The 10,775-nt window shown below is 38.5% G+C and overlaps 1 protein-coding gene and 1 long non-coding RNA gene across 2 annotated transcripts in view; one reads left to right on the forward strand and one right to left on the reverse strand.

The window, feature by feature from the left end:
* LOC134806083 (uncharacterized) overlaps positions 1-7,687 on the forward strand; it is a 57,756-nt gene extending 50,069 nt beyond the window's left edge. The window contains exon 2 of the long non-coding RNA XR_010146461.1: positions 7,600-7,687. This is a non-coding gene — a long non-coding RNA (uncharacterized LOC134806083). The remainder of the gene's footprint in view (positions 1-7,599) is intronic.
* Positions 3,993-5,800, reverse strand: LOC134806054 (uncharacterized). Its single transcript, XM_063779258.1, has 2 exons — positions 5,333-5,800; positions 3,993-4,797 (listed from the first exon to the last, which is right to left on the reverse strand). Exons 1-2 carry the CDS (start codon positions 5,537-5,539, stop codon positions 4,714-4,716), a joined length of 291 nt encoding a protein of 96 aa, XP_063635328.1. The 5' UTR covers positions 5,540-5,800; the 3' UTR covers positions 3,993-4,713.
* Positions 7,688-10,775: the final 3,088 nt, after the last annotated feature.

Consider the following 10,775-nt stretch of genomic DNA (forward strand, 5'->3'; position numbering starts at 1 on the left):
GAGTTGTACCTATAGAGGAGCGCAACATAGATTCTTAAGGTGGAGTGGAGTGGCGCCGCGACAGAGACAAGCGACCGAGACAGAAGACCGCGACCGTCATTTGACGGTAGGCAACATATAAACGACAGTTCACGAGTGAGACAGAGACAGGCGACAGAGACGCGAGAGTGTCTGTCTCGCTCGCGAACTGTCGCTTATATGTTGCCTACCGTCAAGTGACGGTCGCGGTCTTCTGTCTCGGTCGCTTGTCTCTGTCGCGGCGCGAACCTCCACCTTTATATATGAAGGAGCGATAAGAGAGTTTACTATTTCAAAACACTGAGCCGATCATCCACCATTTCTTGTTTTCCTCGATCTTGTTCGTTATAATTTTCCTTACTTACATACCATGGACAGCAACATAGACCTTCTTAGCAATTCTTAAGGTGTAGTTAATTCATAGAACTTCTCGTAGGTACATAGCAAATTGTACCATTTCATTCTCTGCAGCATTCGTATGGAAAAGATACTTCTCCGGCCGAATTGCGACGTTAAATTCCATAAAACATTTTTACATAGCATCATTCATGAATTTTTTGGAAGATGTCAATACATTCTACTGCCCGTGAGATTAAAATGTTTCTACTAAACCTGTTATCTATTCAAACGTCCAAATTGTTAAAGAAAATGTGGTGCGCGCGTAAAAACGCCCCATACAAAAAAGCGCGCTCTGTGACGTCACGCCACACACCGCGTCTACGCCAAAATTTATGCATGAAATAAATGTAAATAAGTTTTTTCTCATTATAAAATAGGACAATAAAACATGTGTTAAAAATTTAACTTTTTAAATCTTTAATATCTTTAAAAAAATATTACAATAAATTGCGGAATCACATTTTTGGGTAATTTCGTGTCGATTCGTTGTCGAACGTGTTTAATTGAACAATCATAAAATATTTTTCATGCGCACATTATATTGCCAACTTGATATACTTTCCATTGCTGATCCTAACATAAATAGCAGGTGGATGATTATGTACATTCTTCGACGCGATGATGTTCTGATCATTGTTCACGCGGAGAAACGCGGAACATATGTCACTCCTGGTGCACACCCAACGTGTAACCATGCCGTTAGATATGACTTTCCTCTTCGTGAAAGCGTAGCCTCGGTACATGTAGAGTAGTTCCCCGGATTCCATTTGAATGATTCCTGGAAGACAATTTTCTTGTATATCTTGGTGTCACCATAATTCGATTGCCCATGCCCATGTCCCATCACCTGGGGTCGGGTTATAATTTAAAAGGTTTGTATATTAAAGTCATTTTACGATTTAACTCACGTATTTTTTAGTCACTCGCGCGACTTATTTCGGAGAACCTAATAGGTCTCCTTTTTTAAGCTCTAACAGTGCTGATCAGCGGTCACTTTAGTCGCGCGTATACCTAGGCTCTGTAAAACATGTCGCGCGAGTGATTAAAATAGGTACGTGACTTAAACCGTAAAATTACTTTAATGTTATAGTTGGAAGTCTGTGTAGGGTAAATCGTCTACTGGCTACCTTGTAATAACTGGACACGTTATACTAAACTGGCTAAAAAAAGAATTCTATTTATTTATACACACAATTTATGTAAACCAAATAGCATTGATTTATTGGATTTACTTGGATTATGTTAATATTTAACAGAATCTTTTTTAGTATAAGGTGTCCAGTTATTGGAAGGTGGCCAGTAATAGACTATTTACCCTGTAATCCTAGTATGGTTCGGTGTGGAAATCATTTTCGTCGTAGCATTGAATCTACAGAAAACAATTCGAAGTCAGACACACGCTATAAATGTTTAGTTTTCATTGTATATCCCGACTTTAAATTTCATTTCGAGCTCAAACCAATTAAGTACCACAGGTACAGTAGAGTCCGGTTAGTACGACTTCGCATATAACAACCAACCGCTTATAGCGACGTGAGTGTAGGCAGACAGAGCGGCTTGGAGAGCGCTGGTGAAAAGTGTCCACATTCGTCACGTCCCTCAGCCATGAGGATACGACAAAGAAGAGAAGAAGAAGTGTAGGCACTTGTTTGGTTTTAGTACTAGCTACTATGAAAGTACAACCGTTTATTACGACTCCGCTTATAACGACCGACCGCTTTTAACGACGGAAATTGACACAAAATCCGTCCGTCAAATCCGGTTACAACGACGAGCGACGTAGTTTTTACAAATAAATTGTTGGTAAGAAGCTTACTCCGTCCCGTGCACCCAACTTCCCTCCCCCCTTTGCCTATACGCAGCAAGATGAAATAGTCATGTGATGTTTCGGTTTATAAGAATTGTCTTAATTGAGTAGGCATAAGTTGTTTGTTGAAACAAAAGTAAAAGTTGACTCAAAATTGAAATGTTTGACAAAAAACTTATTTATTTTTTCATTGTCGATGTACGATTGTCGTCTTGATTAGATCCCTAAGAAGTACGACTTTTTATTTTACGGGATTCGAGTAATTTGCGGATGATGAGTGAGTACGCGTACCTACCTACAAAAGTGGCTTCTTCTAAACACACAAGTCTCTGCATTTAAGACAAAGTGTTGTAATACTAACATAAATAAATATTTTAGTTGAAATGTTTTTTTTTCTTTGATTGTCGCTTAAAGTATATAATAATAATATAGTAAGTATGTAATAAATAGAAAATGATGTAATTATTTTGATAAAAAAATATATATTAAAATTGGCAGTTCGTTTAGTGCGACGTCCGGTTAGTACGACGTAATATCAGCGGTCCCTTGGGCGTCGTTATAACCGGACTCTACTGTATTTTCAAAGAAAGGATACGTAGAGATTTCGCGTAAAACAAACGGTTAAGATTGATAAAAAATGTAATCGAAGGAAAAGAGCAAATCAAAAATAATCGTTAAAAAAGCAACACCACACTGTTTATAAGTAGTTGAGTAAAACCATTATACTAAAAAAAAAACACCAACTTATCACAATACTAACGTCAGTCTCATAGGAAACAAATCAGACAAATTTCAAGAATAAAATGAGATCTTAAATCCGAGATACTGTGATAATAATCACGAAAGAGACCTTACACGCTAAAACTACACGTAATATTTGATTAAAACACATAATTTCTAATCACATCATAATACTGGACTTGTCAATAAATGCAAAAAATATCACACTTTCCTGGTAGACAAAATTAACTTCTAAACACGGTTTATAGCTACGCAGCTTAAAGACACTTAATTTATTTTGACAAAGGCACATTCTATATATGTATAAATTGCTTGAATACGCGAGTTTAATAGTGGTATAAAATTAGTTTCATCTACGTACGCTAAAAGGATATCTTTAGAGGTTAATTATATTCTAATTCTAATGGTATACATTGATGAGTGATAAAATATTTGGCTGAAAGCATCATTAATAATTATTCCTTTTACATTATAAATTTGATGCAGTATCCAATAGATTTGATATAAGTGAATTACCAGCAGCTAAAATCTTGTAGGCAGTGATAAAGATGCATTCAACCAACTAGGTAACCGAATTCGCCATATAATCTAATCTACTACTAGGAATAAGCATATTGTGATGTAAAAATATCATAGTAAGATAGTCAGTAAAACTTATAAACTAGTAATCAGCGAAAACACTGTGAGCTACCAAATAATCTTGCAAGGATGACATCGGTGGGTCGACGCCGAAACCGAGATCATCATATTCAGGGTTATCCATAGGGTTAAGCTGCATTTCAGGGTTATCAAAATTCTTGACACGAATGCTAGGCTGTTTCTCTTTCTTCTCCTTTTTAGGCTTGGCGATCTTCTGCAGTTCAACTTGTTTCATAAATTCTAGTTTGCGTATTTCGTCGCTTTTTTTAGAAGTGAGTTTCTTCTTGCTCGGAGGGTGGCTGTGGGTGACATTAGCTTTGAGAACTTCAAGTTTATCGGTGATGACGAGGTGAGCCTTGCACTTCCACTTGGAGCCGTAGGCGGTGCAACTCCAGCGGTGAGCATTGGTCCTGGCCTTCAGGTGCTTGTAAAACGTGAAGTCGTTGAGGCGCAAGTTGATCCGACCGTTGGGACGAAGGTAGAATTCGACTGTGAAAGAAATACCAACATTGAATATATGAACCAATACGATAAGATGTTACGTATTATCTAACTTATTTAACATTATACAAAAGGAAGGTGAAACAATAAAGGTAAGCAAAGCATGATGTGTTTTAATATGTAAACTAGTAAACTTGCGCTTAATTAAAAAAATGCATACCATGATAGAAAGTAAAATCTAAGTCCTTATTGTATAACTAAAGGTTAATATGACTTTATTACTATGATCCTTATTATTCGAGACATCGTCATCCAAAGAGTATAAGCTATAGACCAGAGCATCTGCTTCATACAATCGTTCTGACATAACAATTATACTACACCATGTGTGCAACGTTTGTTCTTGACATCGTGTAACTACGAATAGTCAGAAGAAAAGTCAGACAAGTACAACACGCTAAAGACAACAATATCTTCAATATCATCCTTGCTGTGTTTTACCAGGGGGCTTGTCTCATTGCTTTTTCTGAGAAATGGTCGTCACTCAAGAACCTTTGCCTGTGCGCATGTAGTAGTATAACGTCTCAGTAAGGTTGTATAAATCAGATGTTCTGGCTAGTTTCATTTTCTTAGAACATGATTATAACAAAGGCTATGGCACTGTAGGGCTAAAACCCGACGCGGCCCTGTATGCTTGCGATCTTCAGCGAAGATAGGGAAGTTTCGTCCTCGTCGGATGAGCTTTTCTTGAGCTAAAAAAAAAAATACACAAGAATGTAGAAGCTTTTCAAAACTATCATGTTATTTTGAATTATAAAAATTTGCCAGGGTGAAGGGGTTATTTTATTATTAAAATGAAATTAAGTAATTATCAAACTGCACAACGGGACTTAATCGCGTATTTAAGTTTTAAGATTTACCTCCGACGTTCGAGGACGGCGTTGTCCCCGTGGTCTCGGAGAAGACTGGCTCAAGTTGACATCAAGTTAAGTCCCGTTGTGCAGTTTGATAATGTTTAATAATCGTGAAAGTTTAAATCAGTGTTTTGAAATTAAGTAAGTCAACTTCGACTAATCCTGGCCAAACTTATATGAAAAAATATTGAAATCTTTGATGATGAGTTCTATAACGACTTATAACTTTACGGGAAACTCCTGTTGCTTGCCAGTCAGTTAAAATGCGAATGGCATTACAACCTTATCTAAAAAACCATGATAAATAAGATAAGAAAGATGTCGGCTCTGCTGTCACTTGGTTGATTAGATCCCAACTCAAAAAACCACTTACATCAATTTCTCTAGCATACTGCTGCTTAATCTTCTCCAAGAAGTAAGTCGAAGGTGGATGCGTGTGCTCTGTATGGGCCCTGACGACCAGCATTTCATTGGTCACGTGGAGGAACCCTCGGCAAGACCTGGAGCCCATCTGGGTGCAGCTCCAGCGGAAGCCGTCCCTGAGGATCTTGTGCTGGTAGTATGTGTAGCCGTTTAGCATCAGCAGGTCTTTGCCGGTACGGCCTTTGACGAGGAGAACTGGAAAAATTTGACAAGTTAGTACCTATCAGGATGTAAGGAAGAATTAAACATTCGCTTGCTCTTTTTAGTAGACTTCTGCAAAGAAGGTGATGATTTCTGTTGAAGATTTTTTCTCTTGGTCGACGCTATCGACTTCATTTTCAATACCTGAAGACAAAATGTTCCTTCCTTTCTCACTAGGCAGCCATCTTTGTCATATCTTTCTTGTCCATCCAAGATGTTTCTTACTTTATCTCTTTTCTTACTCAAACTATTTTGTATTATGAAGAAAAACAACAGCAACAATAATAATAAAAGTTGATTTTATGTAAGAATCCATTTACAGTGACTTTTTACGAAGATTACAAATTAGAAAATAATATGTAACATATATTAAAACATTTATATGGCATATGGTATTTATAAAAAAAACATAATGATCTATAATTATAAACCTATGTGCAAATTTTCATTCCTTTCACCTAGCTGCCACCCAACTCTTATCCCATGAAATATCATCAATCCACCCCAGATAAACATTCAACCAAGCCTATACTATAAGTGACGATTCACTGAAAAGAAGCTTCTTCTTTAACAACATTAGAACAATTTTTCAACGCTTTTGAAGGTTTCGTGATAATTTTCGAATACGTCCCATCACTACACCTATAATACGACACCGGGCCGTGCGTATGTGTGTCCACATGCTTGATGACGCGCCCATCATCAGATAAGATCAGATAAGCCTTGCACCGCTTTGAGGTGTGGTTGTTGCACGTCCAGCGCACGCCGCTCTTGAGCAGGCACTGGCGGAAGTACGCGAAGTGCCCGTACATGGCGAGAGTGCGCCCGATCGTGGTCTGGATGAAGTTTACTGAAACGAGGACAATCTTGGATTATTTATTCATAACATTTTCTTATACCTTGACGATGTAAAGAATTGTACGGCCTCTGATGGTAATCGGACCCCTGCAGCCATACTTGTACTCGCCATCGCAGTGTTGATGAGAATTTACTGTGGACAAACTCGTTTACTCATTTTTATACATTTTTTAATGTATGTGATGTCAGTACAACGGACTGTCATCGGTATTTAGCACCGATAACTGGTCGCTGTTTTAATCCCAAAGAAAATTAATGGCGATGATTTTCAGCAGAGGTTATTCCGTCTGCTTGCAGCAGATGTACGTCCGTGCCTGCCTTTATATTGTTTTATTATTTTAAAATCTTAATTAAAGTGTCGTGCAGACAAGCAGTAAATTGACGTATTTATATTGAATTTATACACGCTTTAATCAAGGGCAAGTGCCATGAAAAAAATCACATGGAAACTAGATTATATTTGCAAGGGCGTGCCCTGCAGTATTTGAAGTGGAAGGATTGCCAGGCTTATATCGATCGGGATATGGACCGTAATTACCTTTTGTATTGTTTTGTTGTGTTGTTCGAGCTCCCACGATCCATATCCCGGCCGATATAAGTCTAGTGAAACTAACCGTGAATCATTCAAAACTGTCACTGATTACCAGTCCGCCGACGATATCAGCCTGTCAGTTAATCGCAAAAGGCCACACAGTTCTCGTTCAGGTTTCGGCCTGACGGCTAACACGAACCGATAGTGTGTGGCCGCTTGATGATTCCGGTCAGCGCCGACAGAATATCGGCCGGACAGTCCGTGGTGTTCAATACCAACGCATGCTTCTTGTTCTCTTTTGAGCAACGGGTCCGCCTAGCAACTCCTGCTGCTGATATATTTTGTCCTTTTTTAAGTTGGTTATTCTTTTTTTATATAAACAAAGACAACTCGTACAGACACTACTGTACTCAAGTTTGTGCCGCTTATCGCGTTGGGTCAACACAAGTACGTCAGTATTAGAGCGAAGGATACCTCAGTCGCAAAGATAATCATCACAAACGCGACCCTAATACCTATACATATGCTTTTCAAGCAGAAAGCCCAGGCTTTGTTACCGTGCGTCCCAAAAAGTCTCATTTTCGTGCGAGACTCAATGGCGTAAGAACCTTTATACTTCGATATAGTTCGTGTCATTCACAATGACGCGCAGATTTGTCAAATCTAACCTTTAATCACATGACAATACGAGTCAAGGCACGCGTCTTCGTGAATGACACGATCTATAGTGGTAAAGCTTTGGGATCGTGTCGACACAAAAAGTCTTATCTTCGTGTGAGTCTCACCATTTATTATGATAGTGACAATTTAGCAAAGTTTTGCGATGGGCGAAATCTGCAGACGCGGCAATGCCCCGAGCAAGGTCATTTGACTAAGTACGAGTACATACAATACACTCCGTAATTCGTACACGTTACATTTGCAAGTGTAAATATACATTTAGGTATGTATTCACAGTAAATAAGTAAAATATTTGAGGAACTATTATGCGACTACGGATTTATTTCGAATGTAGGTAATACTGGTAATTTCAGCCTATGTCTAAAATATTTTTTATGGATACGTGGAATGGGAGGAGGGCGGCCTTTGCCGAGCAGTGGGACACTCTATGCTCATATAAATAAAATAAATAAATAAATAAAGATATAAGTATATAGGTACCTACTAGCTTAAAGATTTTAAGTGTTTAATGCCTATTACCAAGTTTAAAGCTTCTAGTTTCACATATGGTAGGTAAACCATACTGATCACATGTGACACAAATTTGCTTGTTCCGTCCTAAAAATAGACGTTTTTGTGTGTAAAAATAAAATAAAACACAGGCAATTTCATAGTAGATTTATAAAACCAATGCTCTAAATCAGACTACAAAAAAATGCAACAATATGAGCGTGGATCTAGTTTCTAAATTAAATTAAACTAGGTACATAATTATTATAATACTTACTTATATAATTTAGATCTATGAAAATACGTAGGTTGGTACAGTATATCACGGCCTAATAAATAGATTTAAGCACAATTTTATCGTGAGAACAGTATGTGACTAGGATATTTATACACATTTCATTCAAAATGGGACCTTAAAACTAGGGCGTTAGAAACTATTTTCGTATTGGCAAGAAACTATACAAATTGGCACATAGTTAAGTACTCTTTTCATAAAAAGTACCAGAACAAGTATACAACTTACGATTTAGGAATATGAAATGGAATACACTAATTTCAAAAGTAAACCTTTTCCCTTGAGAATTAATCTCAAATTGCAATGACTGCAAATCTCGATGCGCAGGAGGCCGTATATGTAAGAGCAACTTGTTGGCTTAAAGCGGCAACTATGGATTAGACATTCTGCCGTTCAAAATTAAGTATTATGCTTGGGGATGTATGATATAATCTTGAATGGCAATTTTTTGAAACCATCTAAGCCATCTAAGGCAAGGTGAATGATCCAAGAACAGCTAGCGCCGCCTGTCGACCGTTTTGGAAAATAATATGCCGCTATGTTTTGTCTTTAAGATAGTCACGATTTTTAGTTTGTGAAAAGGAACGATACGCAGTTATATGCTTAGAGAGTGCACAATATTATACTATATAAATTTGGTTCTCAAGATCTATTAAAAGGTGGGAGCAAATGTTGCGTTTACCCATTATATTTAACTCCAATAAGCAATGCTTGATATATCACCTAATAATTTAATATATTACATGAATGTGGCTATATTTAATAATACTATACTGCCCCACCACTTAGCATAACAGCCATTGGAACACCAGTTTGAGATTTGTAATTTTAGCGCGAGATGGGTAAGGTCAATCCGGGTAAGTGTGGCTGTAGCCTTCACATTGGGGCCTGTTTACACATTGAGTAGTGTTTATTGCTTTCATACATTTGCCACTAAACGCAAGTAGCAAATGTATGAACTCGCAATAAACGCTAATCAATGTGTAAACAGAGCCCAATGTGCAGGATAGCCACACTTACCCGTTATGACCTTAAACCGCAGACCACCTTAAGAGCGCTATTACATTTCGGCGTTGAGCGAGTTTAGGTATTTTACGCGCTGCGGCAGGCCGTGCGAGCTCAGTATGCCGATCCCTTCTACCACACTCGCACTACAATGATGGATTAAACATTCTTGATCCTTCGCGAAGCATATTGAAATCAACCATAACAACACTAACTGTACTTAACTTTTAAAGTTCTAAAACTGTTATTTGGTAAGTACGAAAATACTAAATGCAGTGCAAATGTACATAGGGGCTGTTCATAAATTACGTCATCTATTTTTGACGATTTTTGACCCCCCCCACCCGAGCTTCGGATGAATCTGTTTCCTCCTACGTCATGTTACCATCATCCGGTGTCCAGACCCCCCCCCCCCCCCACTCCGCCCATTTGAAACGACGTAATTTGTGAATAGCCCCATACTCGTACTTATGAAGGTATATTACTCGAAAGAAATTATAGGTACCTACTCGCTTATTTACATGTTTCGTCATTGCATTTGGTACCTATAGGTTGTAAAGTTTGTATCAACGAGGGTTTAAAAACGAACTGGTACTGAGGATCTGATGATGATTAAGGTGGTCACGGATACCAATCAACCATGTAGTAACATGATTAGGCTCGTTTGATTCGTCTCAACAAGATCTTTGACACTGAAGATACACAGGGTCTGATGATGGAGCTGGAAGGTGGCCACGGGTACCAGTCTATCATGTAACTAAACAACTTCGTGTTTGGGCTCGTTTGATTCGTCTCAACAAGATCTTTCACACAAGACAGTACTCAGGGTCTGATGATGGAGCTGGAAGGTACCATTACCAATCAACCATGCAACTAAACCACATCGTGTTTAGGATCGTTTGATTCGTCTCAACAAGATCTTTGACACTAGGTGATACTCAGAGTCTGATGATGGAGCTGGAAGGTGGTCACCGGTACCAATCAACCATGCAACTAAACCACTTCGTGTTTAGGCTCGTTTTATTCGTTTCAACAAGATCTTTGACACAAGATAGTACTCAGGGTCTGATGTTGGAGCCGGAAGGTGGTCACCGGTACCAATCAACCATGCAACTAAACCACTTCGTGTTTAGGCACGTTTTATTCATCTCAACAAGATCTTTGACACAAGGTAGTACTCAGGGTCTGATGATGGAGCGCGAAGGTGGCGACGGGTACCTGTCTATCATCATCAGACCCTGAGTAGTATCTTGTGTCAAACATCTTATTGCGACGAATCAAACGAGCCCAAACATGAAGTGGTTCAGTTACATGGTAGACTGGTACCCGTGG

This window comes from Cydia splendana, chromosome 2, assembly GCF_910591565.1.
Source record: "Cydia splendana chromosome 2, ilCydSple1.2, whole genome shotgun sequence".
Lineage (NCBI taxonomy): Eukaryota > Metazoa > Arthropoda > Insecta > Lepidoptera > Tortricidae > Cydia > Cydia splendana.

What these genes read in the sequence shown, in the direction of transcription:
- LOC134806054 (XM_063779258.1), bottom strand. Translation starts at nt 5,539, where the DNA reads ATGCTAAACGGCTACACATACTACCAGCACAAGATCCTCAGGGACGGC. An exon ending in AGTATGCTAGAGAAATTGAT is followed by an intron (nt 4,798 to 5,332) that starts GTAAGTGGTTTT and finishes TTTTTTTTTTAG; the next exon opens with CTCAAGAAAAGCTCATCCGA.